The sequence below is a fragment of the Falco peregrinus genome, chromosome 8, assembly GCF_023634155.1.
Source record: "Falco peregrinus isolate bFalPer1 chromosome 8, bFalPer1.pri, whole genome shotgun sequence".
In the NCBI taxonomy this organism is placed as follows: domain Eukaryota; kingdom Metazoa; phylum Chordata; class Aves; order Falconiformes; family Falconidae; genus Falco; species Falco peregrinus.
Window position 1 is genome coordinate 39,682,611 of NC_073728.1, and position 25,000 is coordinate 39,707,610.

The 25,000-nt window shown below is 42.3% G+C and overlaps 1 protein-coding gene and 1 long non-coding RNA gene across 6 annotated transcripts in view; one reads left to right on the plus strand and one right to left on the minus strand.

Annotated features, from left to right (window-relative positions):
- ZEB2 (zinc finger E-box binding homeobox 2) overlaps positions 1-25,000 on the minus strand; it is a 115,901-nt gene that overhangs the window by 2,724 nt on the left and 88,177 nt on the right. For 4 of the 5 annotated variants that reach the window (XM_005242354.4, XM_055812636.1, XM_013303211.3 and 1 more), the window contains 6 exons: positions 23,419-23,490; positions 16,819-17,007; positions 15,910-16,124; positions 13,270-13,378; positions 10,449-12,418; positions 8,228-8,408 (listed from right to left, as the gene is read on the minus strand). In XM_005242354.4, the coding sequence (XP_005242411.1) occupies positions 8,228-8,408; positions 10,449-12,418; positions 13,270-13,378; positions 15,910-16,124; positions 16,819-17,007; positions 23,419-23,490 (2,736 nt within the window). The remainder of the gene's footprint in view (positions 1-8,227; positions 8,409-10,448; positions 12,419-13,269; positions 13,379-15,909; positions 16,125-16,818; positions 17,008-23,418; positions 23,491-25,000) is intronic. The other variant, XM_027793852.2, reaches the window with a different exon arrangement.
- Positions 2,685-5,308, plus strand: LOC129785036 (uncharacterized). Its single transcript, XR_008748479.1, has 3 exons — positions 2,685-2,896; positions 2,979-3,005; positions 3,060-5,308. It is a non-coding gene; the product is annotated as an uncharacterized LOC129785036 (long non-coding RNA).

The window sequence follows — 25,000 nt, forward strand, 5'->3', positions numbered from 1 at the left end:
CTAGTCCTTGCCAGGGGGAAGAAGCCCTCGGGGATCGAAAGTCGTTTTTTCCCCCAGCACGTGAGCAAATACAAATATATACATCTGCCACAGAAGCATAAGGGGTTTCTAAATAAAATGTTGTCAGCCACTCGCTGAGTGCTAAAGTAGTGTTAAGCTGCAGAAAACAGTATTTCCTTTGGCATTTCAGACAGTTTCGAACCAATGTTTGAAACTCAAAACCAGTGCCAAGCCTAAACACATCTGGTTGATCCCAGGCCACAAATAGCACAGGAATGCCTTCAACACCTTCCAGAACTGCCATACTGAAAGCTTAATTCCAAAATAGAGCTGACAAAAAATACTTGTCAGCATGATGCCACACGACAAAACTCAGCAAAGCATGATGCAACCGTGAGATATCCAGACATAACATATGGTGCAAAGATTGGAATTAGTGAAGACCGATCACCAAACTTAGATTGCAGAAGGCAAAAAATAAAATCAAACATTAGTACCTTCAGCCAGATTTTTTTTATTTTATTTTTGAAATGTCAAATTATAATCTTTATGTCATTCAACTAAATGTTCCAGAGTGGTGCAACCATGCAGGCAGATACAGTGCCAATTGGTCATTATTTTATATTTCATGCTATTTTTACACATATAAAAATGCTGGTATTTGGTGCCTGAAATGTGGAGCCCTGCTTTGCATGTCTTATTGCTAGAGCAGATTGTTAGGAACTTATTACTGAACTGGCCTGATTCCTCCAGCGTATTTATCATACTTAGCTAACGTGGCACGTGACCAGAACAGGAATAAACTTCACACCAGAGCCCTCCTATCCTTTAAGTTGTAGAAGTGTGGGGGGGTTGTTAATTCTTAAAGCAGCAAGCACAGGGAGAGGAAGAGTACGATGGAGGGTTGGCAAGAAAATGCCAGCTGAGAGCGAAGGGCTGGGAAGATGGGAGACCGTTACCAGCAGCACCGGCGTGGAAGGAAATCCAGCAGAAAAAAAAAAATTGTTCATACCACTGAAGGATCTCAGCTTCCAGGAAAACTCAGGCTGCTCCTTTATGAACCTGATCAGCTTTCTTTTCCTCTGCAGTCACTGCTGGGACTTGAAAGCAGGGAAAGTCGGGCATAAAAAAAATTTCCCTTCCATAGCAAAGTTGTGAAGAATGAATACCAAGGAATATGTTAATTTTTTTTGCCCGATCTAGTCACAGCTACCTTCAAGTCCCACTGTGAAAGTTCACATTTAATAAGGTGTGATTAACGAAAGCTCAAGGAAGCCAAAAATTGTATGTTATGAAATGAAGGGGAGATGTGGCAGGAAGGAAAATGTAGGAGAAACCACAGATAGAATAACCCAAGTGACAGGGAAATCAGCAGATGCTTCAAAATTGGAACTCAAACTACATTTCTTTGTACGAGAGTTTCCTAAGCTTGCACACATACAGGGTTTCATTTTTTTCTTTACTTCCCTTTAAAGTGAAATTGAACATTCAGGCTTGATATATCGAATTATAGCAGTATTGCTTTTATGATCTGTTTCCTAAATATGCATTTCTGCCAATTTAACCTGTTGGTTAAAAGCCAGGCTTGAAGAAATCTCCGGGCTTTGAGCTGTACGCGTACTTTGGCTTTGAACCTCCAGCCTTGACCTGGGGGTGCACTGAGCCCAGAGCCGGGAGGCAGCTCCCTGTGATGTGGAGCACAGATTTTGCCACAATGGGGAAATCCTGCAGTCTTAGCTCGGGAAATTTTAGCACAGTCAAGTCACTTACTCAAATTAGCTTTAAATCCCAAAGCACTCTCAACCTAAGCGCTCCTGCAACCTCAGCGCCTCTAGAAAACCCTCCCAGGTGAGGTGGGAGCTTTCCCAACGCTACCAGCTGCCCAGCTGGATGCACCAGATAGGCCTGCCTGCATCCCTGCCTCGTCCCAGCTGTTCTGCTGAGCCCACCCACGCTACTGTCCCTTTGCTAGTATCTCCATAGTTGCTAATTTTGTTCCTCATAGACCTTCTGCTTTTCCTCGTCACCTTTTTTTGTGTCCTTCTCCTCACTGAACCACCCACGCTCTCTCAGTCCCTCCCTCTGACTTACTTTTCCCTAACGCTGATAAGCCCAACCCTTGTCTTGTTCCAGTTCTCCATAGCACCGCTCCTTCTCCATTACTTCAGATTTCCTGATTTTTTTTTTTGATGCATACTACCTCTGATGCCCACTACACCCTTCTCACCCCACCACTGTGCTCCATCCAGCTGCCTAGCACTTTCCTTCTCCTCAAAAAGAAGTCAACCACTTCTACTGCTTATCCCAACTTGCTTCCACCCACCCTTCCCCAAGGCTGGGTGATGTGCTTGTCCCTCAGTCTTTGCCTGCTTTGCTCAGCCTTTGCACGTGGTGTTGGTTCAACACTGCACCTCCTGTTCGTGCTACCTGGTGCCTTCCCCCAGCCAGCACAGAGGTAGCCTGGCAGGAAATCATCCATATCTTATAAATTAATTTAGAATCAAGAAGATTAAAATGCTTCATATATTCATATTAATTTGTATTATTACTAAAAAGGCTATACTAGAGCTATTGAGTCTACTCCATCCATATCAAGGACTCAGTTTTGATCTGAGGGAACATGACAGCTTGAGCAAAGTTCTTTGTTCAGACACCACACAACATACCTTAGCAGTGTGCAGCATGCAGCTGTTACAACACTAATTGAAATATGTTTTTAAATATATCAGGTTTCCAAACATTTGCAGAAGAATTATTTTTTTCCCCTGTGTTCAAAACTCAGTATTTCAGCCATTTAAAAGGAGTGCCTAATCCTTACAATGCATTAGTAGGTCATAAAATAAAGCTGAAGTATAGGTATTTTATACTGGGGATGGGGATAAGTCTACAATTGTAGGTGGATGGGGAGAACCTACAGCTGTAGGTGGATGGGGAGAAACTACAACAGTAGGCAGATGGGGAGAAGTCTACAATTGTAGGTGGATGGGGAGAAACTACAACAGTAGGTGGATGGGGAGAACCTACAACTGTAGGTGGATGGGAGAAGTCTACAATTGTAGGTGGATGGGGAGAACCTACAACTGTAGGTAGCCCTGGATGCTTTATCATCTATTTAGCTATCACACAGTAAGAACGTTGTCATGCAATGTCATGAGATGGCGATGGGTTGAAAGGAAGCAGATGCGAACACCCCACCTCCCAGGTTTTACCCAGTCTCATATGAGATGATCTATGTCATCCATGTGGGATGGAGTTAGGAGAGAGGCAGCTCACAGGAGGGCTCAAAAACACTTGTGTGTCATCAGGTGGATGCATGATGTAGAAGCCACAGTGAAGTGGCTTCTCACTGAAATGAAACTAAATGATAAATCTCTCTCAAATATGTAAAGGAAGTGTTTAGGCTTTTTCTCATCCCATCATTTCCAAAAAGAGGTTTCCACAGGGGCTTGTGCTCAATTTACAGAGGGGAAATTATAACTAATCTCTTTGCAAAGTCTCTAAAATTGCATTTCTGTTAAAGCAAAACAACAACAAAGAAATCTCTAACAGTAAGTATATCTCAATCTTCCTGGGCTAAAGGTCTGTGACTGAAAAGCTGTGTGTTGCCCATTTGCAGTGGTATAGAAGTCAGAAGACATCAGATCATAAGCCATCACTGGTCCCAGACTAAATATCACCCATCCTTTGCCTAAGGCAAGTGGGTCTTTTTTCTATGGGAGGGGGCCAAACAGAAATCCCACTCTTTGGAGGAAAGAAGGAAACATTTTTGTGACAGTTTGTTTATATTTTTTAAAGGCAGATCTTTTGAAGCTGCTTGGGGGTTTGGATGTTAGATGTAGTCCCAATGGAGATGGATTAGAGGCCAGAGCACAGCGAAGCGGTCAAAGGTGCAAGATAAATGCAATTTATATATAATTGCCCAAGCTGCACCTGTTCCGTTTTGAATGGGAGACCTTGCCTGCAGAGCAAATTTCACAAGCCTAGAATATATCCCTTTTTTTTTTCTTTATCTCAGTGTAAAATAGGGAATTCTAAACTTGTATCAGAGTAAAGCAAGAAAAAATAATCTTTAAATAGCATGTAAATTTTTTATGAATCAAGCTCTAAATAAAGAAAACTCCTGAGCTGGGAATTCAAAATACTAGCCAAAGAGAGATGATTTGCTACCAGGCTCAAGAACAATATTTAGTTTACAGAATCAATCTGGAAATAAAACTAGTGCTTGCATCAGCATGAAAGCTACAAAAATAAAAAAAAGGTCTTAATAAAATATACAGTGGAAAAGGAAAGGATGAAAGCACTAGCACAGCTATGAGGCCCTCAGCAGCCCACACAAGTAATAAAATAGAATATGATGTAATATAGAACAACAATGAAAGGATTTAAAATTTCTAGGTAGGATTCTGAAAAACTGTTTCCAGCTTTTGTTGCAGAGCAGGCACGCTGCAAGTTTCCTTGTGAAGCTACGATAAAGCTGGTGTGTAGCAGACATGGGTGTTGACAACATCCGAACAAACACTAACCTTCACCTTACTCCTGAATCAGCCCAATGCAGCGTTGGCAGGCTGGATTTCTACCCAGGAGCCAGGATATTTCTGTTTCTAGATGCTCCATTCTGTTTGCTCTCCTGCTCACTTACCTACTGCTGTTTTCCCTCCTTATCTGCAATGCAAAGATCTTTGTGCTCACCACATGCTTTGCCATGAAGGCAACCATCGTCTTCACCTTTAGTAAGGAAAGTGTCTTGAACCTTGTGCTAAGCAGCTTGGAGAAAGCTGAGATTAGACGCACGCAGTATCTGCTCAACTAATTTCAGCCTGACCAAAGTTCATAAGACTTCACAGGAAAATAATGTGAGCACTTAATTCCCGTGCTACCTGCCACGCTCTGCACCGTAATTACAGTGCTGCATCCCCTGGTTTTAAAGAAGTAGGACCTTGTGAAGCTCAAACTCCAAGAGGCATACGTAACTTCTTTTAAAATTAAATGGCATCCCAAAATTAACATGGCAGAATTTGTTCCTGCAACAAACAATGACCTCTACACTAAATTTCAGATCAGCTAGAACCAATGTAATTCTCTCATTACAGTAATAAAATAAATTCTCCTTGTCCATATGAAGCTAGAAGCTATTGCAGAATACTGCTAATACTGCATAAATGAAAGACAATGGATTGTGAAATTTAGGCCCCTTTTTCTGCTGTGCTCAAGCTGTGGCAGAAATGGCATACAGAGGTAATCACAGAGCTCATTGATCTGCAACCACATGGTCCTACCAAAAGTTCTCAGATTGACACAAAGAACTGGCCAAATCCCATTCTTCTTCCTTCCTTGGCACAGAACTTGGCTCCACTGCAATACCTGTGACATCCCTGTTTTCTCCTTTACAACAGTTGGTGTAGCACGTGATTAAGGCAGCTCATGTAGTTTTACCTGTCAATGTTATTTTTTGCTCTAAATAATTTCTCTGGGGTAAATCTTTAGGGGCTGCAAAACAGGAATGTGTCCTCTCTCTGACTTCTTTAACCGTCTGGCATAGGTTGCAGTAGGTGTGCGGACCATGAGAAGTGATAACAAACAAAAATCTGATTGTTCAAATATCAGAAAAAAGACCTAAAAAGCACGTATTTTTTTACATAGGAAAAAAGACATCAGCATAAACAACATCCACTATTTGTGCTTCTCCAGGAAATACAGGAAGTGTTCCAATTCCTCCTAAAATATGTCTTTATGAAGTAACAACGGATTGTGATCAGCTAGTCAGAAAACAGCAGCACACTCAGAAAACCAGCTTTTTCTCTTCTTTAGGTTTCAAAAAGTTGATTGAAAAATGTGGCCCTACTCTTACAATGACCCCAAATGCAGAAGATGCTGTTACTTTCAATACGATTCCTTCCACTGAACACGGAGTGCAGTTTCGCACCTATGTCATTAATGTTTTTTCCAAAACTATCAATTCAATTTGAAATTCACTTAAGATGCATGCTAAGCCATTAGCCAAAGCCCCAGTGAAATGTGCCTCCTGAAGGCTGTGAATCAGTTATGGAGGCTAGCCCAGCCAAGGTCTGCGGCGCTCCCAACCACCTCCAATGTTAGCGTGACGCGCAGAGGCTCCACGAAAGCAAACGCGTCCTTAATAATACTTCACACTTTGTATAGCGAGTTGCATCACAGGATTTCAGCCTGCATGAATTAAGATTTACAACACCCTGGAGAGGCGGGCTGGTATCATTTCCCTCTATTTCAAAGATGGGCGAAGGTGAGAGAAAGATGAAGCAATTTGCTGAAATTTGCAGAGGAAGTCTGTGGCAAGGCAGAAGAGCACCCGGCGCGCTTAGCCTCAGTGCCTGTGCCTCTGCCACAAGACCATCCTTCCTGTCTCTAAGTGCCGCGCTCGAGCTTGATGATGTGCCGTAGTTCTAGCATATTAAATATGACACCATATACACGTTCTGAATCATAAGGCTGACTCCCATAAAGCTGATGGACGTAAAGTTGAGAAGCCCGAAAGGGCAGAGCAGAGAAGAAGGAGAAAGTCCCTACACTGCAGCTGTGTGGTATTTTTCTAGGCAGTAGGTTCCCATGCTACTTAAAGACCAGAACATATTTTTGCTTTTACAAATGCAGTTTATTTTGCAAATCAAGGTGATTGCACACATTTCAGCTTGTCAAATTTTCAGCCTTTCAACCATATGTCTGTCGACCTTATGGACTACCAACTTTATGGGATTCAACCATATGTCCAGATCCCGATATATATGAAGGCCAGTTCTAACATAAGAGCTTTACGGTAGTAGCGTAGTAAACCATAATGTTTGCAGATGGCTGTAATAAAATCATTCAGGAGAGGAAAGGTGCAGGGACGTAAAGCCTTCAAAGCTTCTTCTACTGAATAAACAATTTGATCTGAATAATGTAGTGGGAAGCACATTCCACCAATGAACTAACCGATCTAGTCCAAAATGTTGCTTTTAATTTTCTCTCCTAATCCTACATGTATTTTAACTTCCTTTTTTATTTTCCTGTGTGGGATTAGCTTAAAATTTGGAAGAAAAGAATAATAAGGTAAAATAACAAAGTAAAGAATTTTCTTTAAAAGGCACGGTCCACTTCTGAATTGTAAATTTTTCATGTGTGAAATGTCAAATGGTTATGTGCAGCCTGGAAGATGTATTAATAGAGAGGTATAAGTTTTTTACCATCACATGGTGAGACTGAAGGATGATGTGACTTGCTTCATTTCCTGAAGTGGGACTCAGCTTTCAAAGTTAAGGAAAGTTTCCTCCTGAGTAAGCTTTTTCTAACTCTAGGATGTTGGAGTTTGGTTTATGTCTTGCTCCACAATAATTCACTTGATAATTCACATTCCCTTTGTCTAACATAACCTGATATCTCTATCATTTGGGGAGCTCCAGTCCCATTTTCCCCTAACTGAAATGTGCTGAGCCGATGTGTCCCCCTCGTAGACCTCTCCACCTCTGGGCTCATGCCTATCCTGGCTGAGAGTGGGGAAGAGAGCACTGCCTGCAAGGGAACCACAGCCAGCATAGGTGTGATGGAGGGGTTTTTCAAACCAAAATATTTTTTAAACTGACAATCTACGGTGTGCTTTGGCAAGCTTCCTTGAACTAGACAAAAATCAGTTCCTACTCATAAAAGGAGGAAACTTTCCCTGGGCATTAACTGAGAAGTGAAAAAGTGAAATGCAACCTGCTTGCACTGCTGGCACACAAAATCACAGCGAGAACAACCCCCGTGAGCTGTTTATTTTCAGATAACTTGGCCAGAGCCAGCTTTTGTGCTGCTAACGTCAGTGGAAGTTTTTCTATTGGATTAAATGGTGCAGGGTCAGATAGTGTCTAAGAAACAAGAAATACACTGTCCCTCTTCCTTCCCATGCCAGACTTTGCACTGACCAAGTTGCAGTTCTGAGTGCTAGAGCCTGCCTCATTTGAAGAGAGCTCATCCTGTGAGATGCTGAGTGCCAGCATCGTCACCGCACTCAGCACCTGACAAGACTCACCCCATCACATCCAACAGCACTTCACCAAGCAATACCCATTAAAAAAAAATAAAAAATAAGTTGAACTGAGCAAAAGTTATTACTCCTTCCCTGTGGAAAGCCTCAGCACCTGCCAAACTGCTCGCTGCACAAGTGTACTTGTGCAAGACTGCGAAGAGCATAGCAGGGAGCTCACCCCTCCTCTTGGCGCTGCAGCTGCCCTACCTGTGTGCTCGTATTTGTGTCGCAGCAGGGAACTGCTCTTCTGGAATGTCTTGTCACATAAGTCACACGCGTACATGCCACTTTCTGTCTTCTTGATCTTCTTTCGGGACAGACAGGAGTCAGAGTCCGTCATGTCGTCAAGGCCGGACATGTAGTCTGGGGTTCCATCAAGCAATTCTCCCTGCCAAGGAAGCACTCGTCAGCAACACCCACTTCCACCACTGCTCCTTCTCACAGAAGAATCAACCACCCCAGAAAAGTTAAAATCATGTCTGCTTAAGGTGGGGGTCCCTCTTAGCTTAGGAACCCATTGACAGTGAAACTACAGCTGATGGGAACTGTGGGAATAACGAGGAGCCTTCCACTTCTGTGCCTCGAACCAACTTTCGGGCTTTGAGCACTCTGCAATCGTATGATTTACACAAGCGGACACTATTTATCATACCAGCACCAAATATTTTCAAGGACCAGAAAAAGCAAAGGGGAGGCTCTTCATGGACGGCTGAAGGTATTGCAGTATTTAAAAGGGGTAAGTGTAAGCAACAGCTGAGAGATCATTCCCTTCAAAACACTGAAACTTGGATATATTCTGTATCTGTAGAAAGGTTTTAATTGAATTTTATATTTAGGTACAAATGTTATTATTATGCAATCCATTTAAATGTATGTCTCCCGACTAAAGGCCTCAAGCTATATTTTTATATTTAATTTTGTAATTTGAAATAGGGAATATTAATAACACTTTTTATCAATGTTCTATCTATGTTAAAACAGCCTTCAGCATTAAGCAATAATGAATGTGGATCAGTAAATTATTAAATTTCTTGATATTTATTTTGTCTTGATCCAAAGAGAGTGCAAACTTGCATGATAACATACATTTCCATTTGCTATCACACAGTTCAGTTTTCTTAGACTAGGTTTGCACTAATTAATATTAGAGAAGATTAAATAGGCTTAAATACATTTACAAAGAGGGCAGATGTACTGTAAATTGGAATAGTGGAACAGCTGTTATGGAGGTGCAGTGCTATTTATGCTCCTATTGTGCAAAGAAGGATTACAGCCTGTAATGTAAAACCATACCTGATTTTCACATTTGAAACTATAAAAGATTTACTAGTCAGTAAAATTACTAATAGACCATAATAGGACATAGGGGAACATGCACAAATGTAAAAAAAAAAAAAAAAAATTATTAATCTATAATCAGTTAATCTCATTTAACTAAACTCTGTACATTATATCTGAAAACGTCCGGCAAAAAGCTATAAAAGTATGTGACTTCTGTAGAGCAGCTCTTTGCTGTAGGCACGCAAGCGGTGAAGTCTTTTTCTACTCCTATGTTGGTTCTGGGTCCACCTGAGAAAAGGATTGAAGGTTGTACCCAGGCAGGAAGAAGTGCTGACCCAGATTACAAGTCCAGGCAAAGACTTTGTTTGCAATTAAGGGCCTTGGCTGCTACCTCTCCAAATAATTTTGCTTAATCTCTGGGGTTTTTCAAAGCTGTTCCAGATGACTGGCAGGATTAGAGGACTGGTAGTCTGGGAAGGGCAGTAGTTGGGCTGAAGAAAGGGGCAACGGTGAAGCAACACCCCAACGTGTCTCATCCCCCAGGTATTCATGAGAAGAGAGAACGCCTTTCCGGTGCACAGTGGGGTGAACGATCCACAATAAAACATGGAGAAGGAAGCTTTGAGGGCTTTTGATGGAACAGAGCTGCTCCAAGGCCATAGGGACCTCTGCTTAGAGAGACACAGCTTTGCGTCCAAGTGTCAAGGTGTTTCCTAAGGGGTCTCCCACTGCTCCTTTTCCCCGTGGGGAAACGTAGTTATGCCCTGCAAAGATCAGCTTCCCTACAAAGTTTGGTGGGTTTTATTCTGCAGGATGGGATTTTTCATGGACTTCATCATCAATATTATTATTATAATTTAGATACAATTCTAATAAGAAACAGGTGAGCTCTTCACAGAATAAAACCGTAAGTGTTATGCCTATTCAAAGGCATTGATCCTGCTTCTAATCCAAGCAGAGGTTCTTTAAAGGTAATTTCCTTTTCTTTTCCTATTGCAGTGCATCTTTGCAAGTTCAGACTAAAATAAACTCTGCTAATATTGTTGGAAATGTTGAATATAGCTCTGGGCTTTTTTCTTTTGGTAAAGGTTATATCACAAAATACTAAATTCAAGCTTTTTAAAAGAAAAGGGTTGCAACAATTTACCTGAAATCCTTGTTTCCGCTGGTACTTTCTCCTTTGCTGCATATCGGCAAAAGTAGCTGCTCCAGTTGGGTAAGTATAGGCCATATGTGGTAGGAAGCTCATCTGATCTAGTCCTGGGTATGGTCGCAGCCCAGGAATACTGGTCTGGACTGGTGGCATAAAAGTGGCTGGGGGAAAAGCGCTCTGTGGTGGAAGTGTTGTGTATAAAGGTTTGGCACTAAATGGGTTCATACCAAATACTGGGTTAGTGCTTTTATCCAAATTATTTGAATTAGAAAACTCCTTCTTGATAAAAGTCAAGTTCAGTGGCTCATCTGAGTTTTCAGATGATGAAGAAACACTGTTGTGTTCTAAATTTACACTATTAGATTTTGTTTTGTTCTTTGTGGCTATAATACTTTTGGGTTCCTTCATTTGTTTTGGTAAAGACAAGTCCAAAGGCTCAGCCTGAAGCTCCTCAGAAGAGAAACTGTTTGGAGTGTAAGAACTACTGTGGGAGTTTTTAGAAGATGTGGAAGAAAGATTTAAAGGAGAAGGAGTATTGCTCCTAGAGTGGTCCAATTTATCAACTGGTTTAATATTGGTAAAATGAGGAGGTTTTGTTAGCCTGAGAGGAGTATCACAATTAGTAACACTGTTATGGAGTTCAGCTATAGATGGTGAAGTTATAGAGTCCACAGGCTTTATTGGAGATCTGGCTGACAAAGAGTCTTTAGTGGGAGTGTTGTTGGTGGCAGCCAGCGCCACCTTGGCACTGGCCCTTTCCAGTGATGGTGACCTGGAACTTGAATACTGGTAGACTTTTCTTTGTTCAAACCATTCCTTCACAAATTCCTGAGGAAGGCCAACAGCAATGGAAATTTTCAGTAGTTCATCAGAGTTGGGTTCCATATTCATAGCATAATATGCTTTAAGTACAGACATGTGGTCCTTGTATGGGTTGATGGGGCTAGTCATTCCTTTCTCAGAAAGTACTGATGACAGCAAGAGGGTTTGCTTATCAAACACTCCAGGTTTGTTGGGAACCATGTTCTCATGAGGCTGAAGGACTGCCTTGATTTCTTCATTCATTTTACACAGGTAACGCTCATGCTGATGCAACGGAATGGGACCAGGAAAGCTTTCTTTACAGAACTGGCATGAAAATGGAGTGGATACATTATGGTTCTCTATCATCTTGTCTTCAGTTACCAGGTCTATTAGGGTTCGCAGCTTCTCTTTCTTAATGTTATTGAGCTGCCTCCTTGAGTCTGTGGTTAAGCTCTGGAGGCAAGCTTTGGCTTCATTGACTTTCTCTAATGTATAGTCAATAATACTTTTAGTGGCACCATTATGACTTACTACTGGAAGACCCACGGGGGGAATATTGGGGGAGGTAACTCCTTGTTCCTCAGCTTGAGAGCATGAATCCTTCATATGGTAAACCTTCAACTTGGAGATCTCTTCAGCCTTGCAGTCCATCTTCTGCCTGGAAACCGTGTTATCCACAATCTGTAGGACCTTCTGCACCTCACTTAAATTACTGCCTACCGCAGGAAACCCAAGCAATGGTGCTTCCATCCCTACACCTAAGTGCTGCATTGGACTTTGAGCAGACGCATGAACTCCTAAGGGGCTGGTTGCTCCAAGTCCACCATTCATAAAAGGACTAGTTGCACTAAACCCATGTGAGGCCATAAGAACCTTATATTCATTGAAATCTAGTGGTTCTGTTTTAATTTTCAGTAGGCCTGTTTGTTCAGACATACTAAGTGGTTTGCCATTCTCCAGCTTATTTCTCAGCTGTGTAATGGCTGAATTAGTAGGAGAGGAAGATACAGAATTAGGAGAAGAACCCGTCTTGATATTGTTTCTCATTCTGCCATTTACAGAGATTAAACCAATACACTTCTTGCTGCTGATGTGCGAACTGTAGGAGCCAGAATGGGAGAAACGTTTCTTGCAGTTTGGACACTCATATGGTTTTTCACCTAAAATGATAATTAAAACCAAATGTTAATTATCATTTTTGCTGCTATAACGGCAAGCGATCGCATTTGATACTCGACTGATCAGTGGGAAGAATATTAAGTCTATGAATACGGCCACACACCACCACTGCTTTACCTTCCTCTTTCTAGGGGTCTTGAGGTCAGTTTGGACCCATGGTCTCCAGCGGGCAACAGCCACCAAGGCGTGAGACTGGTCCCAGACTGACCATTGCAAGTCACAAGTAAGCAACCTGTGGCAAAGGGAGTCAAATCAATTCCAGACTGTTCAAATTTGATTGTGGTTTTCCCCTTCCAAAACCCAGGAATTTTCACGGGAAATTAATATGGTAGGAGAACCTGAGTCCTGATGTTAGAACCTCCACATCGGCATTGCTGGAGGTTTGTTCCTGGACAGAGCCCAGTGGCATTCCGTGTGCCGACTGCTGCATCAAGCAGGAGAGCCCAAACGCACCAGTCATTCAACATGAGGCGCTTTGCGCTTACTTGTTATCTGAGAATATGGGCTGTATTTCACTTGGGGGGACTTTGTGTTATGGAAAATATAATGGTCTCTTCAGGGTCCGACTGCACAGAAATGAGCGAACGCTTCTGGATTCAAACTGCCGAACAAACAATCTATATTATTTGCAGGAAGCTTTACTATTTCCAAATCTTTCAGCGAGACCGTGGTATTAACAGCATGATAAATGAGGATGACTCAGATATCACTTACAAAATACCTTAGTAGCTCCAAGAAGCCAGAAGCAGAACTGTGTAAATTTTAAGCAGTCTTTAAAACTCAGCTAATTAAACAAAATGCAAATGAGCACACCAGCACCTCCGCTACTCACCACTGTGAATTCGCAGGTGTTCCTTCAGATGGTGTTTATATTTGAAGGCCTTGCCACACTCAGTGCATTTGAACTTGCGATTGCCTGCTCCTTGGGTCAGCATTTGGTGCTGGGAGGGAAAGAAATTAAAAAAAAAAAAGATACCAACATGAATTTTATGCAAGAGAAACCATGAATTTCTAGCTTAAAAAACAAAAACAAAATTAATGTGGATCTGAATTTATCAAGCGGACCAAAAGGTCTGCATGTACATTTATTTGTCTCATCAGTGTTGCAATAAAAATCAAAGTGTTGGCAGTAAACCGAAACAAATGAGAAAGTACTTTCACATGAGCATTCGATATTTGCTTTAGAATTATTTCCTAAGTCTCTCATCAAAAATGTGTTGCTTTAAGGTATCTTACGATGAGAGAAACTGTTTTATAAGAAGATTTGTGGCTCTTAATATTCCTAGCAGATTCTGAACATGTGGGACTCGGCTTGTTTAAAAATTCTGTTTACTGCATGTGTAGGAAAGACAGAAACACTGTCGTTAGTGGCATTTCGTGTAAGATTTAATTCATTATCAAGCAGAAGAGACTGTGTCTTCGGCATGAGCTGCTGCTGGAAATGTTTTCTAAAATCACAGAGCAGCAGGGAAGACCTGAGCTACCTTCCGTGCCATGTTTCCCTCAGCGCTCTTTCTAAGGGGCGAGGGAAAGTTGAAAGTTAAAAGTGGCATAAGGATACAAAGGCAGCTGACCTTTTTGCAACAAGCAAGAAAAGCCCCGTGACTTTGAATTTGGGGAAAAAAAAATAAAAAATGTAGAATATTCAGAATAATGCAGCCAACCATTCTGGATGCTCAAGGTAGGAGGTCAGCCTTCTGCAGGCAGCCACGACACAAAAGCCTATTGCAGGAGCAAGAAGGGGGGGAAAGGGGTGGGGGGTGGGGGGGGGAAGAAGGGGGGGGGGGGGGGGGGGGGGAAAGGCAGCACCGAAACGGTATGACAACTGCGAGGGTGTGCTGCCTTTCCCACATTCCTGGCGAGACAGATGGTGTTACATGGGACACAGGGAGGTTTGTTCAAACAGCAGCAACCTTCAAAGATCAAGCAGAGCCCAGCCCGCCGCGCGCCATTGAGGGACCCGCGCTCATATGTTGCTGAGTTGCATAAACAAACAGCAACAGCTGTTTTGTCTCCCCCCATCGCCCTCCGAGGACTACTATAAACTTTAGTTGTGCCACTGTTAATATGATACAATCATTTTAATTTACTAATTGTAAATGCCATGAGCAAATGAGGGGACTTTTCAACACCAAAGCTACCATTCATAATGCGCCAGTACCAGCGCGCTCTCGCATGTGAAATTTCAGGCAGTTACGTTGGATAAATATCCAGGCGGGGTTTTTTTTTGCTCCTTTTTCCCCCTGGCGTTTTTAATGATACGAAGCAAAAGAAAGAACCTTACGGTGGATCAGGTTAGGAAAAATACATATGTGAAAATGTGTTTGTCTACTGGAAAAGCCACGGGAAGGAAAGAACTGGAGAAACCATTCTGGAATCATTTAAATTGATTTAAGATCAAGCAAAAGATATGGTTCTCTTAAAAATGCTAATTGCAAAAATCGTGCGGTTAGATGTGTGTTTGCCTAACTGAATTTGCCTTATGCTGAGAAAAACCTACCAAAAGAAATAGAGCTGCTCCTGATTTTCAGGTTTTTTAAGAAAAATAAATACAGCATAAAGCCTTTATTACATGGCACAACACAGGTATCTATTTATTTAAGTTTTAACCATGCCATTTGAGTTTCCATTACAGCCCTTCATGAGACGGGTTTTCAGAGGTAATACTCCGGCGAGGACAAGAGTCGACTTTCTGCTGGTAGGTAAAGAGTTTTGTGGCACAGGTCTGTCGCCAGCCTGCTTAGGAGCACCAGGGAAGCTCAGTCACCTGTTTGCGATACGCAGCATTTCCTTAAATGCAGCACTGATATAATATTACATGCATCACATTCGAGGAAAAAACCTGCTTTGATTTATTGCAGATACGCTGCCAGGCTATACAAATGACAGTGATGCCACAATTCTAGTGCACGCATGCGTTAGTGGCACAATCACAAATGATAGCCTATATGTAGGATAGGAAGAGTTATCCTGAAAATGTGTAATTATGTTTAACAAACGATTATACAAAATACGCGTAATTTCACGTGATTGAAAAGGTTACTCAAAAAGTAATGAAAAAATATTAGCGGATCTTTTAGCATGTCTTGGAGCTCCTATTTGCAACACTGCAAAGTAAAACTAGGTGAAAAATGGAATTAAAATTGCTGAGATGTTTAATAATGTATAATTAAAATGCTACAGTTTCATTCACTTTTTGAGGAACATAAAAACGAAACTAAAGTCAAGTTAAAGTGCAAATAAAATTTCTAAATTAGAAATTAACACACTCATTCGATCGTGAACATAAGACTATTAAATCATATTAGAAGAGACCATCAAAAAATCATTTAGACCTCAATTAAAGCTATTACCATTAAAAGATCTGCATCTTCAAAATGCCATGAAAAATTAATAATGATTGCCAATCAAAGCAATATCGTTTCTCTAAGGGGTTATTACAGAAAGAAATCACTTAAAACCAGCCCCCCACCTGATCTGTCCCTGGCTTGTGTGTCACCATATGCCGCTCGAGCTGGGTGCGGTAGGCAAACGTGTAGTTACAGAGAGGGCACGAGAAGTTCTCCTCGTTCTTCTCGTGGCGGTACTTGATGTGCTCCTTGAGGGACGTCAGGCGCTTGTAGCCCCGGTCGCAGTAGGGGCAGGTCAGCAGTTGGGCAAAGGCATCTGGAGTTCCAGGTGGCAGGTCTGCGCCCCGGGATGGGGGGGGAAAGAGAGGCAGGCCAAAGGTCAGCAAATCAATGGCAGCTCATGGGCTGATTGCCCAGGATGGTATGAGAGGAATCGCTGCAATCTGCTGCCCGAGAGGGAGGGACGGCGCTTCCAACCGGCGGCAGGAGGCACCGGCACCCGCTCACGCCCACGGCAGACTCACAGGACCCGCTCCGGACCCCACTAGGAAATTAATTACGGGCAGCGCTCCTCACACCGACCTCACTGGCTGGGAAACTAAGAAATACTTTTCCTGATCAATTTGTGATTTGCATTCCAGGCCCAGCTCATTGTGTTACTCATGCCATTGACCGAATCCTTCCTACTGATGCTTTTCCAATTATTTATCAAGGTGTCAGAGAGCAATAGGCCGGCTACCCCATCTTTTGTTGCATTAATACTCTATTGAAACTTCCCAAACTTCCAGCTAGAGCAGCAGCCTTCCTCCCGTTTACATTCAGCTCTTCAGTTCACCCGCCAGATAATACAAATTTGCTGACTAAAAAATCACAATACACTGAAATTACAGCCCCAATCTTTGCTCATGAAATTCCATGCCGCTGCAGCTGTTCTTCAATTTTTAAGGTAAACACCCAGGCATGTAGTGCATTTATAATTGCAACAGCTGCACGAGGTCAGGATACTGGCTAAAAATGAATTACAGCCTCACCATTTTCTTCTTGCCCATTGGCCTCTGGAGTGCCAAGGCGAGACAGTTCCTCAGGGGCTTCGGGGTAAATAATGGCCGTGTCGCTGCGCTGCAGGTACTCCGCTATGCTGACTGCATGCCCATCTCCTTCCTCCAGTTTCCTTTTGGCGAAATATTCCTCAAAGTCCGACGTGCAATTTGCGTTCTTCACTAAAAGGAGAGAAGGGGAAAAGAAAAGGGGGTTTGAGTGCACCCTGCCTGAGAGCTTGGGTCCCTTAGCTTCGTTACACATGGCTGAGCTGGTGTACTGGGGCTACAAGGCTGGGGCTGCAGCTGGATCCTCACCCTCATCGGTCTTGCTCCAGCTTCTAATAAAATTAATGCGAGCTTTCCACCAGCGTGGATGGAAGGAAGGGTGGGCAGTTAAATTAACAAGAACACTGGCTCTGCGGGGCAGCAGGAGACATTTACGAGGCTTGGGTAATGCAGGTAATGTTTCATCTATGGAACCTGAACCTTCAGGGGGCTCCTGGGGGACCCACAGCTTTTGGCATGAACACAGCTCAACCTACAGGACTGAGTTCAGCCGCCCCCAGATCCCACAGCCCCTGAGACAGTCCCTGCACTGGAGACGGTGGTTGCAGGTAGTGAAGACCAAAGCTCTTCTTCTCCAAGACAGGTCCTGCCTCAGGCTGCTCTTCCTGGCAGGCATAAGAAGAGAATTGCTCACAACACCTTCCTTTTTTTTTTTTTTTTTCCTCCCTGAAAAATTAACTTACAATGGGAGAATACATTGTTTTTTAAAAAAATATTTCTTCAGAGATTTCTGCAAATAGAACCACATGTTTTAGACCATAACAGGGATACCAAGCCTAACACCACTTTTACAGTCTGTAAGAGAGTTTTCCTTCTTTTCCTAAAATATAAACTTAATTTTGTATTGTCCATGCAATGTCCATGAAACTTAATATATGCTCAACCACAAAACATCCTGTTACTAAAAATATACTTTTCCCCTCCATGTATGAACACTGCCTACAGAAAAGACCTTAAAAACTCTGCGAGCCTAAAGACAAATATGAATATAATTATAAAAAGTAGAAACGTTGTATTTATAAAATATAAATATATTTAAAAAGGAGTTGATAATTTTCTTCAATTTATTTTTTTTCGTAACAAATCTTGGAAGATTGTTGGTGTCAGGGAATTAAAGACACTTGTTTTTAACTGACCGTAAATAAAAAGAACAGCTTATGATTGATTACATTTTTAATGTATTTCTCCTTAGGTGAAATAAGAAAATGAGGCAGCACCATAAACTGTTCTACAGGTCTTGTAAAAGTAAAATATTAAATGGCACGATTCTGCTCTCACTGATGCCAGGTATCAATATGAAGTCAACTCACAAAAATCAAAGGGATTATGGCCCTACAGGTTTCTGCTGGTTTGTAACCACTGGAAATGAGAGACTAACCAGCTCCTTGGTGGTTAGAAATGAGTAAATACTGTGCCTCGGCTTCCTACAAAAATGCAAGGTGATGCTGGCAGTCAGAATGAGACGTGGCCTCTGACTGGGGCAAACTGGAAACCTGAAAGCGCCTGATTTGAAGCGCTGATCTTGTCATCATCAATAAAAGTAGATACTGTTCTATGCAAACCTCATCCCCTTAGCCGATAAAAATCAAATCCTCTGGCTGAGACAAATATGCCCTATTTTTCGTATGAGCTGAGCAGCTTCTCAACTGTTCTGCAGTATTTTAGTGACAGTGACCAAATGGCACAGGGCTCGGGACCCTGGTTTTGGAAGGAAACTTCTGCTCCTATCTCAGCGGTTGGTAGGGAGTCTCTGCAACCCCACAGAGCTCCTCCCTTGGTCCTTCTGTAACTCCTGCTATCATTTGTCCTTAGCATGAGAAACAACATCTTTTTTTTTTCCCAAAAAAAAGCGCAACTTCTAGAGAAGGGGAGTGTGAGTACGGAGAACATGACCAAGTACCTTACCTCCATTTTGTTGCTGGCAGAGAAACATAACAAAATGGTGGTCACTGAAGTACACCACCTGCACAAGGTTTTGGCTTTTCGTTTTTATCAGAACAAAGCTGAGACATTAGTTTTTATGTTGGAAACCTGACTTTTCAGTCCTCACTATGCCTAGGTCTTCCAACTGTTGCAAGACCATCCACCTGCTGGCTTAGCACTACCCCATCCCTGCTCCTTCTCTTGGCTGAGCAACAGAACCAAGGAAAGCAAGTTTATTTTTTGCCAGATTCAGGACATGACCCAGTAAATGCTACCTGTGAAGCAGGGAAAGAGAGTTTTTCTCCAGAGAGGAGATATGGGAGCAGGAAGGGGAAAGGGTGGGACAAGGGCTCCAAGGGATGGCTCCATGCATCATTCTCCTCCAGGCAGGCTCGGGGGGGGGGGGGGGGGGGGGCGGGGTTAGAGCTTGCAACGGCATTTATAGGGTGAGGATTCTAGCCACTGGGCAAGGCCTGAGTTAATATTAGGAGCTTCAGTCACAAATTCGAACCCAAACGAGGTTCTTCCTTCCCGGCCCCCAAGTCTATCTGGAGGCTTATCCAACAGGCTGTGGAGGACTGCTGCAATATTACTGGCCTTGGCTTCCTAATTCTCCGGATTATTTAGTTTCTATGTCTGTACATGCAATCCGGGAGCTAAAGCAAATGTTTATGTCTACATTATAAACCCCTAAAAACAAGGGGATTTAGTGGAAAAGCTGACAGATCCTTAACTGAAACAATACAACCAGTGCTGCAACACTGCAGATTAACATAAATAGCAAAAGATGACCATGTGTATCTGGTTTGTCACCAGCGATGTTACTGACAATTCAGACATGGCTGGAAGCTCACTCAGTGTTACTAAAAAGACGCATCTGATAACCATTAGGTTTCTCTCCCAATTTCAGGGGGGGAAGCTTGCTTCCCCCCTCCATGCCCTAATTTGTTTTCCATGCAGAAAGTCATGTTCCCAGATTCTTCGTGGGCTGACATGGAACACACATTGCACATCTCCTCCTGCGAGGCAAGAATTTCAGCGAAATCTACGGCGGGTGACCTCACCAAATAAGTCTTTTTTTAATTAATTATTGTAGCCTGGAGAGCAGAAATATTTTCAGCTCCAAAAGCTGATGTGGCCATGTCACATAAAAATAAAACACATTAAGGAAAGCTATCTTTGGAGGCATTTAGGACCTTTCAAGATAAAGTGAGAGAGAGGTTCGAGGAGCTTGGGAGACCAGTTATTTTGTGTGGGAACTCGTCCTGCGAGATGGTGATAGCTGCCCTTAATCGCAAACAAAGCTAATAAAACCACAGCCTTCATTAGCCAGGAAGTGAGAGGCCCCCATTGGTACACACAGATTACAGCCTGAAAACGGCCTGTCCTCCAACCTGCCAAGTTTTACTTCTGTTTTCCTCCCTCCAAAGGTTTTTGGTTTTGGGGTTTTTTTCCCCTTCTTTAAATTATATTAAGAGATCTTTACTTGAAGCTTGTCAGATGTTAGTAATAGAAACCAGGAAAATTTTTGTGTTTACAGGAAACTTATTAATCTGTTTTCTGCAAACATCGCAGTTGTAATAACCGTAACAGGTACAATAACATAAACTATAGGAATTTATTCATTCACATTTTAAAATACCCTTCTGCAAAACATCATTTTGCCAAGTAATTGTTTCAGAAATCCCTAGAAATATTTACAAATTAATTTAGCAGGACCAAAGACTCAAATTTTCACTCTGATGGTTACTTTTGCTTTTCCACTATAAAGCCTCCATGGCTTATTATAAAAATATAGTTGATTAATGTATAGATAACAAGATTTCTTTTTTCAGTACTGCTAGGAAGTGGCCACTCTGACAATGGTAGAATAATTTAATAACAGAGATTTTCTCTTTTAGTTTTCTTTCTCTGCTAATGACCTCCTGCAATGAATATGATGCTACAAGCACACCGCAGTTGTTGTGTGCATCTACAGCAACTTTGCAGCTGGATGTATGTGAGGAGTCTGACACCGTATCATCTATCTCTGTGCTCAGCCCAGGTGATAGAGCACTGTGAGATCTGGTGTCAGGAGGGAGAGGCACAGTCTATTAGGTGAGAAAGACCTCCTTGGTCCATCTGGCAGAGCCCGTGTCAACCTGTAGGAAGCCCTAAAGGGCTATCCTGGAGATCAGAAGGTCACTGTGGTATGGCTTTCGCTGAAGATGGAGTCACCGATCCAACTTCTTTCAGTGGGTCAAGTCTCAGCCTCACCTCAGCTATTTTATTAGTTAGTATTAAATCCCCCTACCAGCTGCAGGGAAAAATTGAGGCCAGACACTCAAGACAGGCCTAAGGCCTACGGTGAGGCTGAAGAATAAAACTTTGGACACTTCCCAGACTAGCTAGAAAGGATCTCCAATGTCTCAGGGACTGACCTCTTCCCTTTCCTCCTCAAATAACAGCCCAGGCACTGCAACAGGCAAGCTGGAGAAGTTTTCACTCTGCATGAAGGATGCTGCAGCTCCTAATAGTCAAGGTGAAAAGACCGGCAAAAGCATCTAGTTTATCAGATGATTTAATATGACTAAATAACCTGACATCTCTCCTAAGAAACTTTGGAGACCGCAGCCATTAGAGAAAGGTGTTCTACCCAAGCGGCCCAGGCATCAGCCTCCCCTAAAGGAGGTGGCTGGGAACGCCTCAGTGATAAAAGATGTGAATTAAATGGTAGCAGAGCACTAGACAGCTCATAAGAGTTACTTGAGCAAGCTGCCCATCACAGCAAAGAGCAGCTGGAGTAAAGAGAGGTGGGACTGTTGCACAGGACATTAGGGAAAAAATTGCCAGGTGCGATATCCAGAGCAGCTTTTGCATTTTAAATGCAGACCGCCTAAATGCAAAGCACTCTCTGAGCCACGAGTCCACAGCACACCAAGCTGGGTAGGGGCAACCCTTATCTTTTCCCCCCAGAAAACTGGTTTCAGAAGAAGCAGGACACCCCGTGGACCCCACACAGAGTTAGTGACAGAGCTGGGGGGAGCTCGACGGCACCCTGCCCCCAGAGAGATGCCGTGAAGCCAAAGTCGAGAAGGCAGAAGAGACCATCAGATATTGGAAGGGAAGGGGCTAAGAGGACACGAAGTCTTCCCCCTCAAGCAGACCACAGTGCAAGTATGAAAGAGTCAAGGCCTGTTATGGTAAGGAAAATATGTGCAAAGGAAGTCACATTGCACTGATAGGGGACCTCAAAGGCTCTGGTAATGGTAATCCAGATAACCATCAAGTCTTATTTCTGAATCAGACGTCTCTTAAAGTCCTGTTTCTCCAAGTGCTAAGCACAATCTGTCACTTAATTAGCATCCCTTGGAAATAATAAAGCTTTTAAAATACATATCTATCCAGTTCTGTAGGGCAACACCATTAACTATACACGTAATGATAAATTGTGCCTCGGTGCCACCCTCCTTTCATGCATAATAAAACTAATGGATGAGAAAAGCAGTGACATGGCTTTATTTTCCTATTATTTTCCCCCTCAAGAATTACAAAGTAAATTTCTTGTGTTACTTAATAAAGGCATTGGGGTTTTATGTGGGTGTTACCAACATTAGGAAAGTGTGAGTAATAAAATCCTTGCAAGACTTAGGTACCACCTTTTACAGTAATATTTGTAGAGGGCTTTACCTATGAACTAAATCGCATAATGGAATGCATAGAAATATACTTACAGTAGAAAACTTACTTTTAACCCTGTAAATCAGGGCTATCTGCAACATCTTGACTTGTGACAAAATGCAAAAGAAACATTGGGTGTCGTATGGCATTCAGCTGTGCTGAGGATGGAGCGGGGCCTTGTGGCCTTTGGAAAGAACATGGTAAACCCCTGAATTGGTTTGGATTAGAAAATAGTAACAGAAACCTTTTGCTGTTTTGCTTTGCTACAGAGCTCAGAGATGATACCTGCTAAATATCTCTGTCCCCTTTCTTGTTCCACAAAATGTATTGATTTCCAAGAAGAGGGGAAAGAAAGAGATGTGGCAAGTGGGAGAAAAAAAAAAAAAGATTAGCCAGAAACATAATAATCTCATAAATATGCATTTAAAGTGTGTGTCTGTGTATCTATGTAAGGGGTTTATGTGTGTCTTGCTGAAAAGATGTTTTCAGTTTCTGAAGTAGCTTACTCTGTGCACCATGTGAATCGGGGGTTGCCAAGAAGGGTGCACCCCATCCTCATTATCACACTCTTTGTACAGTCCCTCTCATTAAAAGACTACTGTATCTTGGTCCAGCTACTTTAAACTATATGAGATTCGCCCTCGCTGGGAAAACATACCGCTGAAAACTATTAGCTCACAAGGATGCAGTTGAAAGGAGGTAGGGGCTGGCGTGTCGCGGAGCACGGGAGGGGTAGCAAGGACTCTCACCGGATGAGCTTGTTGCTGCACCGTTGTGATCGAATTGGGGGGAAATATTAAAAACCAGAAGAATTATGTAGATGGTTCCCAACTGTTCAACTGGCAACAGCAAAGAAATTGTTTGGCCGCTCCTCCCCTTCATGCACAGCTAAGCTTAGACGATACCGAAGCAAAGTGATGCTCTCACCATGCAAGACCTTACCTGTACCATTGTTTCCAGTGGTCTGAATTGTGGCTTCAGGCCCCATAGTGTCATAATCTTCCTTCATTTCTTCTGTGAAAGAAGCATGCACACTTTTAGCATTCACACGTTACTGGGTTGCTTTACAGAGCTAGGGAGCACGCTGCAGTGAGAGGGAAGATCCTGCTAAGGGAAGGAGAGAAAAGGGCTCTTGTGGACCTTCACACAATGGCTTTGTTCTGGCAACCGAATGACTTCAGCCCCGCTGGATGGATGAGAACTTATTTACTTTAAACATGACAGCGAGTGGTGGAAAACAGAACTGTTTGTTTGGAGTAAATGAAGGGATTTTCCCTATATTGAATCTAATAAGCAGTCAGGTGATTCAAAGGGAATTTTTTAGGGTTTTTTCCCCCTCCCCCTGTATTTAAAAGAAATAATCAGTTAACGGACACCGTGACAGCTGTACCTGGAAGAAACTGCAAATACAAAAGGAAGACATAAGAAGTTCTTGTATCTCTATCTCTATCTATCATCACACAGATCTTCTGAGCTGTCATCATCGTTTTAACCTCATTTGAAGTGTAGCATGTATTAATATCAAGTGGTGCAGAAATGTGACGAATTTTCAACTGTGGGCAGCTCTTCTCTACCCTCACTATTTGTTTGCGTCTTCTGTGCACTCTCTGTGTGCTGACAAAGTCTGCCTTTATGGCCATAAATTGGGTTAATTCACATGCAAATGAGCATGATACGTGTAGAATTATTTACTGTGTATTTATCATGGATCTGTTTACTTTCTGTGAGACTGGGGGTTTGGAGTGACTTAAAATAGCGTTTTGAAGGGGCTGAGTGCAGCCCCATCACTGGGGGGAAGGCTTATTTTCATGGATGTTTCAGCCTGCCTCACAGTGCCTGTCAAACTTGGTTTCTTGCTGATAATTTGTTAGTTCAAGTGCAACAGGTATTCACACATACAGCCTGGTTAAGACTTAACCCTCCAAAGGGTTTTCACAGGCAAAAATAAATATACATAGAGATTCTTTCTCACCTTTTCAACTTCTCCTAAATGCCAGCCTTTCTTTACTTGAAGACAAGCACAAACATACAACCTTTTTTTTTTTTTAAGTGAGAGAATTTAGTATTTGAGATTTAAGTGAAAAATCTGCTTTAATCTTTCACTTAGCTTCACTTGTAAGAAATAAAATGTCAAAAGGCACCCAGGAATGGTTCAACAGCTACTAAAAAAAAAAAATAATTTCCCAGAAACAAACACAAGTCGATGATGATTCAGGAAGATGGATGCCGCTCAGCCAATCAAGTGATAGACTGGCAAGCAGATCAAAGTATGCTATTAAAATCTTATTGATACATGAAGCATTAAAATTCTTATTTCTCATTTTTTGTGAGAAAGATTTTGATGAGGACAGAAACTGGCCCAGTATTAATCCATTTCCATGACAATTATTTGACTGAAGATAGGGGAATAATATAAACAGAGCACATTCTCAGTTCATTCCTAAATTTGTAATCTTGTAGTATTCTTCAGATGTCACATTCTACAAGTAATTAGTTGGTAGAATAACAGGTTCTAATTGTATCA